This window comes from Anastrepha ludens, chromosome 6 (assembly GCF_028408465.1).
Source record: "Anastrepha ludens isolate Willacy chromosome 6, idAnaLude1.1, whole genome shotgun sequence".
In the NCBI taxonomy this organism is placed as follows: Eukaryota; Metazoa; Arthropoda; class Insecta; order Diptera; family Tephritidae; genus Anastrepha; species Anastrepha ludens.
This window is the reverse complement of record NC_071502.1, coordinates 66,446,227-66,467,056: the sequence shown is the minus strand read 5'-3', so window position 1 is coordinate 66,467,056 and position 20,830 is coordinate 66,446,227. Positions and strand designations below refer to the sequence as shown.

Genomic DNA, 20,830 nt, shown 5'->3' with positions numbered 1-20,830 from the left:
TTTATCAGTCTCTACGATGATTGGCCCACCAGTACGGGGTGCATTTTCGACATCTACTACACCAGAACGAAATCGATCGAACCAACGCTGTGCTGTGCGAATCGTTACAGTATCAGGCCCATCAATTTCACAAATTTTTGCCCCCACCTTCGTTGCATTTTTACCTCTAAGGTGGTAAAAACGTTAAATATGACGAATTTCTTGCTTGGTGTACTCCATCTTTGACGCGCTATAACTTAAGACTGAAACATACGATCACAACACTGTCAAAGAGACATTTGTAGTACAGATTGTCGTCTTCAAATCGCCGTTCAGTGTGACCCGATGCAATAAGTACAACGCAAGATATGTTTAAATGTCGCGCTCAATTGACAAACTACGACATTACTTTTTCCCCAAACCAATATTTATTTTATGCCTTCAGCTTGAAAAACTGAAAATCAGTACTCGTAACACCGATTTCGATACGAATTTCGAAATTGCGAAAATATTTTATGATTACGTCGGAGACTCCTCAGAATTATTTGTCGCTAAGTTGCCGCATCAAAAAAAATTTGCGTATTTTCCACTAGAATTATAAAACTTATTACATTTTAAGGGTGCGGACAAAATGTTTCGGGAAAATATCAAGATTTCCGAGAGCTGGACCGATTTGAAAGTAATTATAGAAAGCGAGTTTTTTATAAATACAAGTTTTTAAAATAATTTTTTTCCAGAAAGTAACCTAATATAATATCAGAACTGAAGTTCAAAAGTTATGCATAAAAATGTCAAAATATTTTAGCCAAAATAATAAAGTTTTTGTTGACTTTTTCGACATTTTTTCGATCAAAGGCTTAAGGAGATCTTGAATAACTCAGTCAGATCTTAACAGATTTAGATATTTAAGATATCATTGAAAAGATATTTGCTCACCATTTGCATTTATTCACATTTCCTATTCCCATTCATGTCTAAATTTTGTTTCGCAAATATTATTTTGATTCCATTTACCCAATTTGTAAAGATTTTTTGCGTAGTCCTCTAAATTTTAGGTTCTGTTATCATCTGAGGTGATTTTTTGTAAAAGAAATTTAGTAACCAATTTTATTTAAAAAAACTCTATTTTTAGAGTTGCTTTTAAATTGGTCCAGCTAATGTAAATCAAAATAAGTTTCCGAAATATTTTGGCGGAGATCATTACAAAATAATAAGTCTTTAAGTTCCGTTTGGAAAACTGTAGCGCTTTTTTTTATAGGATGAGTAAAGCACCCTAATATTTATGGAACATTCATGACGTTATCTGAGCACTTTTAGGGGATGGATTATTCTTGGTTTTCTTGTGAACTACTATTCCTCTTGTAATATTTTTAAACCAATGGATTGCTTCAGCTTTCAATTCTAAAGCGCTTTCAAGCGCTAGCCAATCCATCCATCAATGCGCCATGCGGCACTGCAGATCACTCAATCCCAAATTCGAAGGTAACTAAGTACACATACTATTATACGTGTGCATGTGTTTGTCTATTCAAATCAGGGGTTATATCATTCAAATCTTTTTCGGTGGCTCAACGTCGGCGAGCTGTCTGTCAGCATGCCAATCACTCATGTCACTCAAGTGCTGGTAAATTACAACTACTCTGAGAAGCTGATGACAAGCGCAGTTGCGAATAGTTAGTAAAAAGAGCAAATAGGACCACAAAATTGTACAACCGTTATTTTTTTCACAACAATTTACTCATATTTTGCAATCTTTTCGCCTTTCTTTTCATATTTGCATTTTGCATATGCGCCATTTGGCTGGATGATGATGATGACGTATCGCCATTGGCAATCGACAACCGTTCATAACGCGTCCAACAACAAAACACCGCTCAACAAATTGCATTGATGGCTGATGGCTGCACTCTATGGAAAATTGGGCAACAACCCGTTTATGTCTCAACAAAATAAAAAACATCATTATTGCCATTCCATTGCTTTCTTTTGCTGGACTTCTACAACTGCGGCAGGTGGAAAAGGGCAGTTCATCAATGCTGCATCGTTCGGTGGATCCAAGTGCTTATCCGGCACCGCCCGGCACACCAAAGGTGGTGAACGTCACACAGCATAGCATCGGATTGCGTTGGTCGCGCAGCCAAGAGAAGCCGGGAGCAACTGGTCCAATTATAGGGTAAGTGATGCATACGTATAAGAATGTTGTTGCTGGTTTAATTTTTTCTCTTTTGATTTGAATTTTGCTTATATTTTAGCATTTAAGTACTTCTTTTTCATTTCTTTTCCCAAAAAGTAAACTTTTCCTTCGCAAAACAATAATTTTGCAAGCGAGTCCTTTATCAACACCAACTATATGCAAATTTCAGTTAATGTGCGCTTGTGTATGCGCGTGGTGGCATTATTCCAAATTTTTTCCAACTTTCTGCAAATTTCAACATAACAAAATGCTTTGTCTATGCAGTCCGGCAAATTGCTTTGCCCATTTTTTGCTTTGCAAAGGTCTCGCAATCGTTACTCCTTGCAACTCCACCAACACTTTATTGCTTTGTATTCCTTTGTGATTACTCGCTCGTTTTGTAGTTGATTGGTACTTTGTTTGTATGTACGTGGTCGTATTTCCCCATCAGAGCCAGCTTTATTGGCAGGGTGATTGACTTCAGCTTTGCTTACCGATTTTTCACAATTTTGCCAATAAATGAGAATTTATGCTTTGAAGTGGTTTCTAAATTACTTTATGGCTTCATTTAATATTCTTCACCAAGTAAGTAAAGCATTTTGAAGCGAACTAAATGCTAAGCAAATACATAGCAGTAGAGTAATTGGAAAAGTGAGCAGCAATGTGTAATGTGTGTGTGTGGCATTGCTTTGTTTTTAAATAAAAATTATGGCATTTTTGTTGGAGGTACTAATAAATTAATTTGGTATCGATTATTGAGTGAACGGTCTTTAACAAGCGTTGCGAAATCAAATCGGTTCATTGTGATACCATAGCGAAACAGAAAATGATAGGGGAGAGACGCGAGAGGTATGAGAGAGACGGTGGGCGAGATAGGTGGAGTTGTAAGAAAAGTCGAACAATGACTACCTACGCTTGTATTAACCGCTTCGAACCACTGATGAAATTGATCAGGTGGGTAACACAGGGCGACGGTAAAAGTTATGCAGGAAAAATTGCATATGCACGTGAAAGAATTTCGTATACGAATTTGCATACTCAGTTTCACATTTTCTCACCAATTTTATCTTTTGAAGGGCTTTAAAACTCCAATGGACTAAATTTTCAAAAAAATGTTTTTAACACTTACACTCAGTCTAAGATATAATACTCATATTCCTGCTTTTAAAAAAAAATGTTTTTTACTCTTCGCCAGGACAAATATTGACTTTTTTTAGTATTGCTTATCCTTTATTTCACAGGCGGAAAGTTTAACCTATTTTTGACGTTTTGCGTAAAGAAATTTCAAGAATACTTAACGATACATTTTTCAGAGGCCATTATTCCCGTTCCATAGACTAGTAAGTTGTGTACGAATGAGTATAATAATGAATGTGCGGTCTTCACAAGGCAAAGAGTCGAACACCTAGCGGGTGCGATTCTTAGTCCATTGGGGATATGCAACAAAAAGCGGGAGGCTCACGGAAACGCACAATAGACCACATAGAGTCACTTAGTGCACTATAGCACATTAATAATATGAGTAGTATGAGCCGTATGAAGTTCAGCACATAGACAACAATTCGGAGAAGTATGGAAATTGAACAGGTACTAGCTGGTACGGCTGTGAGGTTTGCCCAGGTACTTAATTATGTTTCAGCAAACAACAGGAGTACTTGGCTTTATGTCAACGCTGCAGGATTTAAGTGAATGTTGGACCTTACCAAACATTTGCTGAAAAACTAAGAATTTCTGTAGATCAATAATCGAAGCACGGGGTTAGCTTGTGGAATAATATCTCTTAGAAGATCATATTGCCATTCCCAAGGTGATTTAAGGTGATTGGGAGAATTTTTCGAAGCAATGTTCCAAATTATTTAATAACGCAATGCTTGGGCCACCCCGCAGTGGCGGGTCACTCGTTAAGAAGCTACATGTTTTGTTCATTTAGACTAACTATGCTTTCAATTCGAATTGAATTGGACCATAAATAGAGGTCTTAGAAATATTAAACACGCTAGCTTTACCTGGAAAATAATGTTTTTAGGATAAAAAATTTAATACATGTATATAACACATATAGGATGGGCCATGTAAAATTTGCTTTTTGAATCGGCTATAAAAAAACACTAATCAATATTTTTTCAAACTTTTTTTTTATTTTGAAGATTGAACATTGTCATTTATGAATCAAAAATTATATCGTTCAAATGACTGTCACGACTGGCTTTACAGTAGGCCATTCGATTAACCCAATTTTTAAGCACATTTTCGATTTTTTGGGCTCCAATTTCATGAATGGCAACTTCGATTTCGTGTTTTAAAGCATCAATCGTCTCTGAATGGTTCGCATAGCATTTGTCCTTAACGGCTCCCCACAAAAAATAGTCCAACGGGCTTAAATCACAGCTCCGAGGCGGCCAATTGATATCGGAACTCAAAAACGGTAGCCAAAAATTCGAGTGTAACTTTGGCAGTGTGACAAGTTGCACCGTCCTGTTGAAACCAAATGTCGTCCATATCATCCTCTTCAATTTTTGGAAACAACTCGCTGAGCATGTCACGGTAACGCTCGCCATTTATTCTAACCGCGGCTCCTCGCTCATTTTCGAAAAAAATGGCCCGATGATCCCGTCAGAGCAAAAACCGCACCAAACAGTGACTAATTGTGGATGCATTTGCTTCTCTACAGTAACGTGTGGATTTTCTGAGCCCCAAATCAGACAATTTTGCTTATTGACGTAGCCACCGATGTAAGAATCAGAAAAGAAGAAGAAGACTCACCACTTTGGAAATAGGTTTTCAATATTTCCCAATTTTGTTCCAGCGTATAGCGTCCCATTTCGTAAATGTCAAACCTTTAAGTAAATTGTGAACACATTTGACATGTCATTTGTGTTACCATTCTCAAAAAATTAGGTGGTTCAAAAAGCAAACGCTATATGGCCCACCCTGTACTGTAAAAAAAAAATCCTCTATACACTAGAGAAAGTTCTGTTAAAGAGTTTCGTTCATTACGGATATTAGAACGTACAAAGAGGCAGGCAAAAGAAAAAATATAAGGGTAAGACTATTCATTACTTTATATCTGGAATATGCTGAACCTTTTCAGATAACTTTATAAAATTGCCCAAGGCCAAAAAATAGTGATACGGTAACTTATAGTATATTGAATTTATATAAAAAAAAACTAAGTATACATTTTGGAATCACAGATAGAATTATATTTTTCTGTTGTCCCCCTCCCCAGAATCCATTGCCGGAACCTTGTTAATTATTATTTTTTATTATTGTATTGGACAGTGTAATTGGCATGCACATTCTTTGTTGTTTGTTTGGCCGAGCTTCTCCTGCGATTTGTGGAACGCAACACGCCAAAAAGGTGGTTATTTCGCAAATGGAGGAACATACAGTTAGTAGAGATAAGAAGGCAAAAATACACTCGAAAGTTTGCCATTGCCTGCCCAGGAGCGATTGATATTAGAAGTAATATTTTTCTATGATTTTGGCGGTTCATGTCCTCTGCATATTTCGAATATGCACAAACCCATCCAGCTATGGCGGCGCTATAAGCTTTTAATTAGGTTATATATACAGAGTGCGTGCGGCATTTGAGTACAACTTGAGAGTAAAACTAATTAACTTTTATTTTGAATAAAATATAATATAAGGAAAATTCACGAATTTTTTGCACAACTTTAATTTATTGAATATCTAATAAAATAATTGAATAAAATTACCATTATCTCCAATAACCGCCTCAATCCGGGTCAGAAATCAATGCACGCCCAAAACAAATGCCCAAGAAATGTTGTTATGAAGATGCTTATTGGTCTCACGCTGAATTACGCCCCATACGTAGTAATACAGGGGATTAATGTGCTTGGAATTAGGCTGCCATAAGTTTGGTGCAATGTGGTTATGGAAATTTTCAGCCATCCAATCTTGTGTCGCCATCGCCTTATGTAGAGGAGCAAAAACTTACTGAAAACTGTATAGCGATGACAGCCCGCACCGCGTATAATGTGACTTCTGATTCTCACTACTGTCTCTAGAACCGCGATATATGGCAGAATTCACTCGAAATCCTTGAGTAAAGAATTGTGGTAGAATTACATATCCCTTGTTGCTTACAAATCCCAAAACCATATCAGTGGATGGAAACTTCGTGTGCATGACTATAGGAACTCTATAGAGTTGGAACACAGCCATCAATTATTCTCTTTATCGGATTCTTGGATCGGAGATTTTCTTGGATAACTCGCCGCCTCATGCTTCCAATTCACGTCGGCGAACTTTATGAACGAATGATCGAGCGCGCTTAAGAAAATTAGGTATTTTAAAATCTGTGTGAATCTAGAAGTATCTTCATTTTTTTGAGTTAAGTTGGAGTCCTTCATGTCTTATATGAGAAAGAGTGAATGGAAAAATAATGGTTTCGGGAAGTTATAGCCACATATATGCATGCTTACCGTACGAACCCTGCATTTCATTACTTAAACTTTTTAAATATTTAGCGCGCGTCTTGATAATGTTCTACAAACTGAGCCTCCGAAAGGTAGCTGGTTTTCATTAGTAGGTTTTTCATGCGCTCCCTGGTGCAATATTTATCATTCCATCCCCAGGGCGCCCCGTTACAATAAATTTGTTTACTATTTAATATTGTAAGTCCATCGAACACCGAATCAAATGAGTGGTATGCTTCTATTTTCGAACAACGCTTTTCAATTCATTCACCCTCTAACGCCTTCAGTGCTCATTGTGTCTTCTCTTTTGGCAAGAATTATGGTTTCTTCAAAGATTCTTTTCCCTTACCATTCGAATCTCCAAACACTTAACGCAGTTATCAACATAACTATCAGAGAGAATTTTCAAATGTCATCTTTCGGCGCATACACAAACTCATCCTTTCACGCTAAATGCAAGCGATCTGCTAAATTGCCATGCAACCACCTTACCATCTCAAGCCAAATTCGTATTTAACAATAGACAAGTGGCAGAGCGAAATATTAAATGATAAGCAAAAACAATAACTGGCGCAACTAAGGTGGAAACATAAAATCAAAGCAAGAATCATTACACCAGCAACAATTGTTGCCACCAGGAATAAACTGTGGAGCGATTAAATTTCAATGAGTTTTACATCACCGCGAAAGAGCAACGCGAAATAAAATGTAGGCCGAGCTGTTGCATCCTTTGCTTTTTCAACTTCAACTGTGCTAAGTGAATCTATTGTGCTTAGATATAAGCGCTGGAGTACACGCCCGACATGCTTTCGTATATGCCACACGAGTGTTGCATGCATGCGCTAGGGCATTTTTTGTAAAATAAGGCATTGCTTTTCCTTTTTCTCGATTTTTGTTTTTGACTTTTACCTTGAAGTGCTGGACTTCAGCGTAGATAACGTTTTTTGCTGGATTTTCTTTTTTCCGCGGAATTTTTTCTCCTGTTTTGTGGCCGTCAATTTCTATGCATCGCATACTTGCAACACAATCGCGCTATGGCAGGCATGAAAAAGCCAGCGAGCACCAAAAAAAGTAACTAACTAATAATACGGTATTTTGTGGCAACAGCAGCTTTGGGCCATTTAACGGCTGCTGTTACCGCTGCGGCTGCTCTCTGATTAGTGGCGGCGCACTTCGACACGGCAGTGCAGCAACACGCTTAGCAATTTGGTTTTACGCTAGCACTTGCATGCATGCATATATATGGATATGGGCTTGTGTGTGTGTGTGTGCATTTGTGTGCTGCTTAGCTGCTGACCACAAGTGCCTTAGCGGTAGAACCAAATCGTTGCTATGTTGCATGTAGCATGCCTTGCATTGCGAATGCATTTTTTCCGCCGTTTCGCGGTCAATGTTGCTGGCCGCGACCGCGTTTCTATTATTTGGTGGTCAAGCGCACATTTCGGCGAGCATTTTCCAGCTTACTAAGCAATATTGCCAGCTGGTCTTGCATTCTAGTACAATGCCACACTCGGTTGCAAGTTATTTTTCTTTGTTGCTTTTATTTTCTGACATTTTCTTGATCTGTCTTAGTGATGGCGATTTAGATTTGCGCAAATTAACATAATCAAAAGTATAAAATGGCACACGCCATGCAACGCTATGCTATGTCCTGCTATGCTATGCCAATAAAGTGCATAGCGATTGCTTGTAGCTGGAAATTTTTCGGGCTTTGTTCTCCATTTCGAATGAATGGCTGCAATTTAGTTGCATGTTGCAATGCCATTCACTCGTTTGCCTTTCTGCGTTTGCGACTTTTTCGGGCATCATTAAAATTTGCTAGCCAGCATGAAAGCAGCCAACTTTCGACACAAACTCACACATACCCGTACATATACTAGTACGTGCATGCTCAGGAAGGCTTTTGTGGACGCCTCCTTTTTTCGAATGCTGCTCCTTTGCAGGCTTTTTTTGTTGTTTGCGGCGCATTTTCTATGCTTTTATCAACATTCCTATTGTAGGCATTTATTGTTAGTTTGTGGCTGGAAAACTTGCCTTTGATAAACACGCCCAGTCCTGCAGCTGTGGCAGCAATACACATTTCATATTTCAAATTTTCAAAATGTTGCTACATATTAAATATGTACCTATGCTGCAGGCTTGTGCCAGCAAATCGGTTTTTGCACCATTGTTTCCGCCTTTCATTCCGTCATTATTAAATTTTTTGGTGCAACTCAAAATGCTTCTTTCCATTTAAATTGCCACAAAAATAGTCTATTTTGCATATGAAATTGGTCCACAACGGATGTGTGCGCACAAACAATACATACGCGAAAGTATGAATAAAATTATTGTATAATATACATATGTATATCAACAGCTTATCCACGCAGTGTGTTGAAAAAAAAAAAAAATAAGGAAAAATATTTATGGTGGACCAAAATAAGCTAAAAAGTTTTAATAAATATGGATTGACAAACTAACGGTATAGGAGTTATTATAATTTTTTTTAATCTTCTTTGCTGCTTCCGTGTTGTTGTTGGTATATTGTTTAATAAAATTGATTAACAGGTCCTGTTTTCCTAAACTTTCTACTGAACACAAGAGTTAATCTGTTGCACGAAATTTCATAAGATCAAATCGAGCCAAACAAAATTAGACTTCACTCGTACAACGCAAAAGCTATCGATTTCACAGTGAAATGGACATTCGGGAGCACAATTTTTCCATCTTAGGGAAGCCTTCAAAGCTTTTCGTAAACCCGGGTGACAATTTTGATGTACTAAATTTCATATGTACCTGAGGCGTACGCCACCACTTTCGCGCTATCATTGCGTGACCAAACGGGTCTGCGAAAGATTCCTGCTATGGAATTTGATGCTTTTCCGGGACAAAACGTATTCAGTTCTCATTTCGCCGTGATGGAAATGCTCGCCATATCTGTGGCTGCTGCTTACCTGTTTCATCATATAAATTTTAGTCCCGATTAGAGGCAGTTAAGGATTGTAGGGACTCTATAGAGATTGAAAAAATCCAAGCTAAATAAAAATAAATACAATTTATTAACATATTAAACAGATCGGGCTTTAGCGGCGGCCGCTGTAGCCGAACGGGTTGGTGCGTGACTACCATTCGGAATTCAGGGAGAACGTAGGTTCGAATCTCGGTGAAACACCAAAATGAAGAAAAGGTTTTTTTCTAATAGCGGTCGCCCCTCCGCAGGCAATGGCAAAAATCCGTCGTAAAAAAGCTGCTCATAAAAAATATCTGTCGTTCGGAGTCGGCTTGAAACTGTAGGTCCCTCCATTTGAGGAACAACATCAAGACGCATGCCAAAAATAGAAGGAGGAGCTCGGCCAAGCACCCAAAAACAGGTGTAAACGCCAATTGTATATATGTATATATATGGTATTGCATATATATCCTCAGCTACAGTAGAATTGATTTTGGGGTTTAAATTGAAAAATTAGTTTTACTTTTTTGAGCCGTCATAGGGTAGTTTGGACTTGTGTGACATGCCTTAAGTGTACCCGGCGGTCTAGAGCACGAAAATTTCACCTATTTTCACGATTTTTTTTTTGCCATTAAAAACTTAAAAAACGATGTTTCAAATTTTCGGGCTTATTAGTACGTTTATTGAGCGTGCAAAAAAATTTGTTGTTTACTTTTGAAACAATATTTATTATTATAAAAATGCCCCTGAAGATGACCCTCTCGAAAAATCGAACCAGGACGGTGTAGATAATTTCGAGACTTCTACTCATCTGAAACTCAAAATTAAAAAGGATTCTTAATTAGAAAGAGTGCAGTTATGGTCGGAAGTAGAACAAATCGAAAAAATGAAAAATTGACAAAATGGTGCACTTTTGAAAAAAAAGTTCGTAAAATCGGGTTTTTTTCACTAGTTTTTTAGTTAAAAAAATAGCACATTATGATTCTAGTTCCGACGATAGCGATACATGTTGTGAACAACATATCCAAATTGATCCAAAGTGATTCGGTGGAATAGTTTTTTTGTTTTCATCCCCGCCGTGCCGAAAAAAGTCGTTTTGAAATAAATGAGTTTAAAATTTGAGGAATAGGAGCGCGCGGGCCGCTCTCTACCTAGTCAATGGGCTGTAGAAGCTATAATATTGGGAATTTCCACATCAAAGTTTCATAGTATATTCTTAAGATACTATGCTTTCGAAATATTGAAAAAACAAAAAAATCGATTTTTTGAAAATTCTGGACCACCTTAACTGTATAGGTACCCTTAACCGTCTGCAATCGCGACCAAAATTTGTATGTGATATATTTGATCGTGGTATGACCAATTCAGGGGGTGAGACTGAAAATAAGCATTAATTTGATGTTTTTGAAGACCACCCTAATGCATACACACATAATTATATGAGTTCGTAACTCTTTCTATGTGACAACGGCCGTCGCTTGTGCAGCAGCTTATCGCTAGTCAGCTCAAACAATTTTTTCTTTTGTGCTTTTCATCTCTTTTGCTTTTCGTTTCTTTTTGTTCCTCACATTTCTCGCCGTACTTATGCTAATTTTTCCCCTTCCCTTTTATCATTTTGCAGCTATACAGTGGAGTATTTCAGCTCGGATCTACAAACGGGTTGGGTGATTGCCGCGCATCGTGTGCCTGATCAGCAAATAACGGTAAGTGTACAGAATACCTGTATGTACATGTAGGTGCATAAATACACTTTTAACGGTATTTTAAGGTAACTATTCACATAGTCATATGCATAAGTATCTACTAGAGAATAAGAAAAATTTCACCAGCTCCGCCAGGTGTCCTGCTGTTGCAACGCTATAACATTAACAATATATCTTAAAGATATTTTTTAAATATACGCCAAGGTACAATCCTTTGCATGCATTTATTTTTATACATACATACATACAAACATATTATACTCGTACATACATACTTTACTCAGACAAGCTTACACATTAGGCAACTAGGGAAATGTAAATGGGCAAGTGGAGCTTGTTTTTTTGGGTTATTTTTTCTTGTTTTTGTGCTGGTAGCCAACATTATGGCCTTTCTACCGGAAAGTGGCTCACATTTGCATCTTATTTCAGCTCAACTGCTTCAGCTTTTAGTTGCATAGTACTTTTACATACTCAAGCACATTTGGCCTTCATTCCTACTTTGCCTGTTAGCAACTACTTTTTATACGAATATATTAGAATCGTCAAAAGAAAATTATCTGCATATCTTATATATTACAATGTTGAGCGATTTTTTATTTGTTATTCTGTTTGTAAGTAAAGGCGAATTTATGATTTGCATCTATTTGAAATCCTCTGTACAAGTTAACCCGGAGTTCTACTTCATTTACGTGTGTAAATATCAATTATTTGGCTAAGAATAAAAAACTTATGGTGTACAAATAAATCTGAGCAGAACTTCTGGTTTTAAAGTGCAAATACTATCATCTCTTGAAATATTGCATCGAAGTACACCTATAATCCCAAAGCCTTGTAAGAACTCTTAACAAAGACAGGCCGCGTATTCTTCAAAGTGGGAGGTCAGGCGGAATTATATGAGTACTCGAATTCATTATAGTTTCATATCCTTAACATAAGCAGATCCCATATAGATGTTCTAGAATTAAGCCCATAATGGTCTTTGTCCACCTACATATAACTTCTTGATCCCACTTGGTTATAGCAATAGTTTACACAAGAAATATAAGTCGGAAGAAGGTGTATGTTTTTTTTGTAAATCATTTGAAAGGGAACCTACTTCAGAAATACTCAAAAAGCATTTTTAAGATTTTTTTTTTTTGAGTTATACACATTTTTTTTACCTATTTACAACTTTCCAGATCTCCGGCTTGAAACCAGCCACATCTTATGTTTTCCTTGTAAGAGCTGAGAACTCGCACGGCCTCTCGGTGCCTTCTGGACTATCGAATGTTATCAAGACGCTGGGCACAGAATCGGGCACGGTGCCACCAACTGAGATATCTGCAGCGCGTGCGGTGTTGAGTGGAAAGGTGAGTGAAGTCATAAAGCAAATCAAAAAAAAACTTTACCAATGAAAAATTAATGATTTAAGTTCAATAAAATTGAGAAGGTTTTTGTCCTCTAATAAGAGCTTATATTTTTACTATAAGTACTAATAAAAAGTTTTGATTTGAAGCCCTTCAAAGAGTACAAACAAAAAGGACATCTCCAACTGATTCTCCGCGCTTGTAATATTAGAGGGTAAGAAAGGCCACCGTAATTTCAGTATCTCTTTTGGAAAATATAATATTAGGTAATACAATTCTAAAAAAAACCTGCTCTACTATTCGAAACGGCTTTAGGCCTCTTGAACGGTGTTTAGCTCTTTAAATTTTTGTTTTTGAATGACTGGTTTACTAAATACAAAAAAAAATATTTTGAATGATGGAAATCTATAGTTTGACCTTTTACCGCTCCATTGCTTGTCTTTTGTACTAGACAGCTGTATAGCAAATATTCTGAAGTATTTTTCTTTATACCAGACAATTTATATTTTACCTTTTTTCTTTTTCTCAACATTGGAATTAGTGTTAGCCTAGGTTCTCTATGAAGTTTTACGTTGATGGAATGACGGCGTTGCCTGAGTAGAGCACTAGTAAAATTTTCTAGTGAATAATTTTCTAAAACCTTTTTTTCCTCTAACAACTTAACAGTTTTGTTTTTTTTGATTGGGTTCTTGAAGTAAAGGTCAAAATTACCCTTTTAGGTGGGAGGTAGTGGGCTACAATGTTCTACAAAAATATTTTCCATGACATTTTACTGTATATATCTTGAACTTTCATTTTGCTCAGATATATTTTTTAAGAATTTTTACACTTGTTTGAAAACATTTTTAGTAGGCCTTAAGAGAAAACTTTTTTTTGTGTTTTATTACCTAATAGGTATATTTTCAGAAACTATTTACAAAGCGCGGGTTATTGCACCGTTTAATATTTTTTCGAGGACTATTGTGGATTGCGAATTGCGTATCACGTATAGTATATTCGCAAAGTTGATAAGAAATGTCCAAAAATTAGTACTTTTAGGCAATTAAGATACTGGCTTATTTTGATGCCGCAGCTTTACAATCTTCACTCGGCCCTAAAACCAACTAGCATTCAAAATTAATTTCATCAACTTTTTAATATTCATGTACCTGAGATATGCAAGTTTCTTAAAAACGTGTCTATCGAGACGTTTGAGCCTTTAGCCTAGAATGAGATCTATAAATACTCATCATCTTTTTGACCAGATTTGACTAACTCTTATTTGTTTTTCGAATTGTATTATCTTTTCCTATCTCATCTAAGAAAAATTCTTCATATGTATTTTTATAGCCCACACAATTATAATTCCATAAAGTACAGGTTTGAGGTTACTCAAAATTCTCGTTGATTTTAGATAATTTTTTCCCCTGACGGCTTTGCACATTTTTCTATATAAAAAAATGTCCCACATTACAGTCTAATTGAGCCTTTCCTTGGGCTACTAGCTTGAATTCGTTTTCTGTCTGTTAAATCGGTGAGATGTAACATAACGACGGGAAAACTGTAGTTGTGTAAAGCTTTCTTGTCAACAAAGATAGCTCTAGGGAACTTAGGAAACATATAAGATTACAATTCACTTTGCTCGCTATATTATATCAAAACTAGGTTGCCTGTTAAACCAATTCCTGATACTTTCATATAACTCAAGGTTTATTTTGATTCAATCCTCTTCCATTATCAAATTTTCACCCAGAGCTTCTTTGCTACACTTTGATTAATGCGTTTTTCTGCATACAAAATAAAAGTCAGTGCCTCAATCGAGGTTTCGCCCAACACCAACACCAACACTATATACTTTACTAACTACTACTGACCCAAATTTCGCTGTAAAAATTGAGTAAAATTGTATTTTCCTGCCATTCGAATGGAATTCACTATTTTCATTTTTGTGCACCAGATGGCGCCCGAACTGCATAAATTTTCTCTTGTAAAACGCATAAATATTCGGAGTTTTTGCATTTCCCATTTGGGCAGTTGGCAAGGATAGTGGAGCACCAACAATGCCGCAGCAATTGCACACCTGAGTCAATAACCGTAGCGGAAAAATTAAAAAAAAACAGCAAGAGGAGCGAAAGTGGAATTTTTGAGGGCGAAGAATGTACAAATATTTATTTAAAGTACGAGTTCGAAGTGAATGCGTAGCGAAAATGCACATCAGAAAATTGGGAAAGGGTAAAAAGCATTTAGTGAAAATAGGTGCACAAAAATTTAAGGAAATAATTCAACACCGCGGTAATTGACCCAAAATATTCACAGTGAACTATTCGAGTGCCAGCTATCGAAGAATAATCGAACGGTGTGAAATTTATGCGCCCATGTGCCGAAAAAGGAGTAAACTCTTCTGCAGGCGTTCGTAAATGCGTATATAATCATTATCCTTAAGTGGTGGAACAAAATAAATTGAGGAAAATTAATGAAGAAAAGGCTAGAAAAAGTGGGAGAGCGGCTTATGAAACAAAGCGGATTTTACAGGGCAATGAAGCTTATGTGGCTACTGTGCTGGATTATATTTGAAGCACATTTTAGTATTGCAAAGGGTGGTCTTATAGAAGAATATCATCAAATTTGAAAGGACGTACTTACTGCGCCACTACAACGAACATTAAACGTGCATCTGCTGCAGCTATCAGTGAACTAAGAAAGTACGTGCGGGTTTTTATATTGATGCTAATTTTTGTGCTCTAGTAATTCTATACATCGCTAGGGGTAAATAAATATTTAGACCTTTTTCTGAAAGTATGTCGACTCATTGGATAACGTATTTGGCACTAAGAGTTCAGAAATTCAAAAGTGGGTGAGGCAAAATTTGGTAAAGAAGGTGCCGAAGCTGCAAGTATGTGGAGTGTTTGGGAAAGGCACTGCTAGTGTACGAATAGCTCAAAAGTGACTTTAGATCTCTTCGACTGACACTAAGAGGTTCTGCGAATATGCATCCCTCGAAAGACGAAGACTGACTTACTTAGGTGGGATGACTCTAAATCCCTAGGTGATATGGAACAAAAAGTATGAAGTAGTGTTCAAATTCATTAGAAGCCTGCAACTCTAGGCTCGCGGTCAAGCACAATAGACCACATCAGAGATCACAGTCCACTATTATCTCCTTAAAATCCTAGACTTCCCGAATGGAATATAGGCAGTGCAATATAGCCCAATAAAAACTAACTAACTAAGAGCTTAGGAAACAAACTTCCTTTTTCGTTGTTTTCAAGTAATGACATCGCACAATTCTTCTTGGTTATGTGGTATTATGTCGGGTGGCTACTTCTCTCAAGGTTATGGAGAATGACAAAAGCTATATGTACGCAGTGGCTTTCCACGGATGTTTCAAAAATGGACAAGAGGAAACGCGTTGCTATTCTGTTCTGAGTTCGCAAGCTGCAGATACTTTAAGCTCTTGAACTAATGCAGCACCTTTGAAGCCAAACGCCCAGCTGTACGGAAAGCGGCTGAGCTCCTACTGGAAATATACCTTTAGCTGGCGAGTGAACCCTCATATCGGCAGTTAAGCAGGCATTGAGGCTTTGCCATCACTTAGAATACATTTTGAAAACGTTGTAGATTAAAGTGCACCAATGGGCTAGCGGTGCAGGTACCCATCGTCTAATGTCCACATGAGCTGCATGCCCAGCGCCCAACTACTATAAACTCGGGCGGACAATGATTTGTTTTTCAAAATTCAAAAAAATTAAACAAAAACTATTTTGGCGGTATATTTTTCCAGAAGAACAAACATTCCCATTATTTATGGAACACGATTCACTTATGTGGCTGCTTCTGCTGGCTTCGCAATAGCGCATTCTATCTCACGAATGGCTTGCTCAATATTCGCCTTAAGGGCTTGAATTGTTAATGGATTATTCACACAACATCGATTCTTCACAACACCACACAAAAAACAGTCTAACTGCGTCAAATAAGAGCTCCGAGGTGGCCAACTGACGCCGCCGAAATGGCTGATAACACGATTACCGAACATGGATTGCAAAAATCGATTGTGGCATGGGCTGTATGGCGTAGCACGCCTTCCTACTTATACGAGTACCACTGATTGTCCAAGTCCATGTCTTAAATTTTCGGTAAAAAAAAAGTGTTTGTCATACCTCTGTAGCACTCACCGTTGACCGTAATGCTTTTCCAGCAGCATTTAAAAAAAAAAATGGTCCAATGATGCCACTGTTCTAAAATCCACACCAAACTGGCACTCTCTGAGCACGCATTGGCCTCTACCATCTACTTCGATTCCCAGAAGTGAAAATTTTGCGTGCTAACTTGGGCGTAATCTAAGTATACTAAAACGAGTCCAGTCTAAAATGCTTAGGTCAATGACTAATGCTCTTTGGTGCATACCTAACGCAGATATTCATCGCGACTTTAATATCGTTGCTATTGGCGAAACAATACAAAGCGCTAGCAGAAGGCACAAAAGCAGACTAATGACGCACACAAATCCTGTGATGAGAAGGCTCCCTCCACCCAAAGTGGACTTAAGCACCAAACACAAATAGATCTTGCAAAACGTATGCAGTTAATTGTCAACTAAATGTTTGTTAGTCACTTGTTTTAAATGCTAAGAATATTTTTTTCTAATGAGCTTTGGGGCACTGGCCCTTCAATATCACTCTCATGCCATCTCCTAGACAATCTAACAAAATGTGTCATAATTTAAAGAGACACATAAAAAAAATTAAAAGAAAAAATGCAAATATAAAAAAAAAACATATCCACCGAGTTGAAACTGCTACCCGTGTAGAAGAGCTACCCAAAATGTTTGTGTCGTAGGTTTTTACTTTTGCAGTTGAGTTTCAGTTCGGCGTAAACGGTAATGTTCCATGTATAAATTTATACATAATTATTGTCCAGCTGTCCACCTTATGACTGCCTTGTTCTTAGAAACCAACTTATGAATTTCTTTGAGTTCTATTTAAGAGTTCTATTTAAAATAAAATCCATACTCCCAAAAAGCACACCCATTACAAAAATAGTTTGGGGTGTTTCCCAAACGATTACCATAATTTTTGCTTCAACACCAAACAGCAAGCAGCCCAAAATGCTTACAAAAACACATGCAACAACAAAGCAACCCCACTGGCAATGTAATTATGTACTATATGTATATTTGTGTGAGCTGCCGAGGCTAACAATAGCTGCAGGATATAGGACTCAACTCGACTCGACGAACGCTGTGCTGAAGACAGCCCCGCAAATTATCATTAAAATAAAATATGATGCGAAAAACTGAAAAAACTCAGTTCGCTTAGCGCCTTACAGCCATACACGCACACAACGCAAAGATTTTGACAGGCGGCCATGCGCACACATCCTCACACATACACACCTCTAGACATCCATCCATAAATAAATATAATATATACTTGAGTGCACTCCTGATGCTACTAATTTGTGGTAAAGACGAGCGCTCAGCTCAGTTCAGCTCAACTCAATTCTGCTCAGCATGCCTGGGGCGGCATACACTTCCGGTATTTACTTATGATTCCGTTACAATTTATTGCGTGAATAATTTTTATAAATTATTTGTAATACAAAGAACAAACAACAAAAAATGGCATCAGCAAGAAAACAAAAAAAAAACCATAAAGCGAAAAAAGAAAATTTCGAGCGTAAAAAGGCCAACCAAATAAAAATAAAAGGTGTGTTTGTTATTGTTGCTGCCGTAAATCCTGCCTGCGGCAGCGTGCACATGTACAGCAAGACCATTTGCATTCCTCTTTTAATATCGGGTGTTTTTGTAAGAGCTTGAGAACCTGAAATGGTAACACAAAACAAAAATTAATTTTTCTACTACTATAATGTGGTAGATAATTTTCATGGAATTTATTTTTTGAATGTGATATCCGTCATATATCAGCTCAACACTTCGCTGTATGAAATTGTGAACAGATTTTTTGTTTGTTTTTTTTTGTCAAAGTAAATTTTTGCCAAAGCTTCTTGTTGGACGCCTGCTCATTCCCCCTGCGAACTAAAGGGAGATTGTTGAAAATTGAAAATCAATAGATAAAGTTTCAGAATAGACAAATTTGCTTCAAGCTTCAACACAGTTTGTCATTCCCAGCTGTAAAACTATAATTATCGATGTCGAAAGTTCCCATGTAGCTAAAAAAACATCCTATATATTTACATATGACAATGAATGTGTGGGTGAGTGTAAGCGTCTACGTTCTCACCTATGCAACATATGCTTATTTGTGTGCGCGTGTGCTCCTCCTCGAAGCACAGTTTTTACACTGCATTAACAATGATTGATATTACTACTTAGCATAGCTGAACACCACGAATCGCTTGCCTTTCTTATTCCATACGTATTTACTCATACTTATGCACATACATACGTGTCCTCAAGGCTCCAAGCTTTCAATGCTGCTGCGAAACCCAAAAAGGTTTTATATTTATACAGTATGGGCCAAAATTTAAGCACTTTCTCGACTTTATTTATCTTCCATGTATTAAATTTTCATATTAAAACTATGCTATAGAACTGTATATTTTTTGTATACCTATACTAGTTAGCTGATGCCGTTTTCGTAGTTCACAACATTCACAATATGCTTAATGTGCAGATTACAGAAAAAACAATAAAAAATTCTGGATCCAGAAAATTTTTGTCTACAAAATTCTCTTGAGAACTATTTTTTCACATGTCTGTATCATCAAAATAAGTTACATACCGTGGACGAAACTACGAGTTATTAGATGAACACTAAAAGCAGAAATATAGGTCACTTCGAATGTGCACCGCATACACTTTACCTCATTTGCCCGCTAGATGGCAAGGATCGAGCTCTTTTGCCATGGTTTAGCAAAAATTGAATATATTGTACATCCATTTTGAATATGAACCAAATCGTATTATAAATACAATACAATTTTTCTAAATAAACTTATTTCGACCGCAACCGGACCGGTAGGTGAGGGTCCGGTTGTAGCCTATGTGGATTCCAGTGTTTAAAAAATACTAAAAAGGTAGATTGAAATTCATTAAGTGGTTTTTGAAAATCTCTTCCCGGATTAATTTTACAGCTTGGCGCACATTTCTCTATTCTGAAACTTTTTAACATATTAACAATCTTCGTCTAGTTCTCACTAACAGCAAGTTCGAGGGAATGAGCATGCGCCTAAAAAGAACTTCAGTAAGTTCTATCCAATAATATCTATATTAAGTTTTATTTAAACAATTCATTGAAAGTTTAAGTTTATACTGCGAAGAAGAAAAATCCAAATCTGAAAACATTTAGATCAAATTAAGTCCCTTAAGACGTATAAAATAAGAGCGTGATGGGCAAAAATAGTCGATACTCGTTAAAAAAAAAAATATTATGATTCCAAAGGCTTCGATGTTGAATGCGGAAGTAAATGCGAAAATGAAAGAAATTGAAGGAATAGCCCTTCTACTTAGCAAAAATTGTAAAGCAAGTAATAAACATCTTTGAACAAAATTAAACGATCTAAGAGCAAAGCATACAAATGACTTATGAATGCTTTAAAGTCTCCTCACATAACAGAATTGATATGAACTCGATACTAATATAAAAACAGCTTATTCCAACTTAGATCACACTAAACAAGGGTGTAAATAATAATTTGAACATGTGCGGATCACTGAAACAAAGAAAATCTCCTAATGAAGACAAGTATGGAATATGGCTTGCCAACGATACAAGTTATTTTCGACCAAAAATTACGCCAAGAGGAATGACTTTTATGCTCTATGCCGGTTGACTAATTTCTAAATTCCAATGGTTGTTTCGTTCACTAAAAGAAGTTGTGGTATCCCTTGAAATTGAACTGCTTGCCAAGAAGTCTTCACGTCGAGCAGTTTTATGTGATCTTTAGCCGGTATGCTGAGAGATGCGCGAACTGTCTTCAAACACTTCGAAATAAGTTTAGAAATATCTGGTCTGTTGATGGAAATTGTGGATTTATATTAATTTAGAGTTTGCCAATTAATCACTTGTTAGTCAATTATTGACTATGAATTAGTTCAGTGATAACTGGTCTGTTCATTGAGTATTTTTTACTCAAATGTTGTCGTTCTTCCGCTCATTGATAATTTTATGTTAAAATAAACTTGGGTACTTCATTCTTGTCATTGCTTCTTTTTCCAATAAAACTTTAAAATAATGGCATCTTTATATCAAATGTTTATATTTCTCTTCTCCTTATTTTATTCGTTGTATAAATTAAACGTTTTAATTGAG

The 20,830-nt window shown here is 36.8% G+C and overlaps 1 protein-coding gene across 1 annotated transcript in view; it reads left to right on the top strand.

Annotated features, from left to right (window-relative positions):
- LOC128867648 (protein sax-3) overlaps nt 1-20,830 on the top strand; it is a 157,674-nt gene that overhangs the window by 92,692 nt on the left and 44,152 nt on the right. Inside the window, exons 8-10 of the mRNA XM_054109071.1 lie at nt 1,992-2,152; nt 11,151-11,232; nt 12,411-12,581. Of these exons, the coding sequence (XP_053965046.1) occupies nt 1,992-2,152; nt 11,151-11,232; nt 12,411-12,581 (414 nt within the window). The remainder of the gene's footprint in view (nt 1-1,991; nt 2,153-11,150; nt 11,233-12,410; nt 12,582-20,830) is intronic.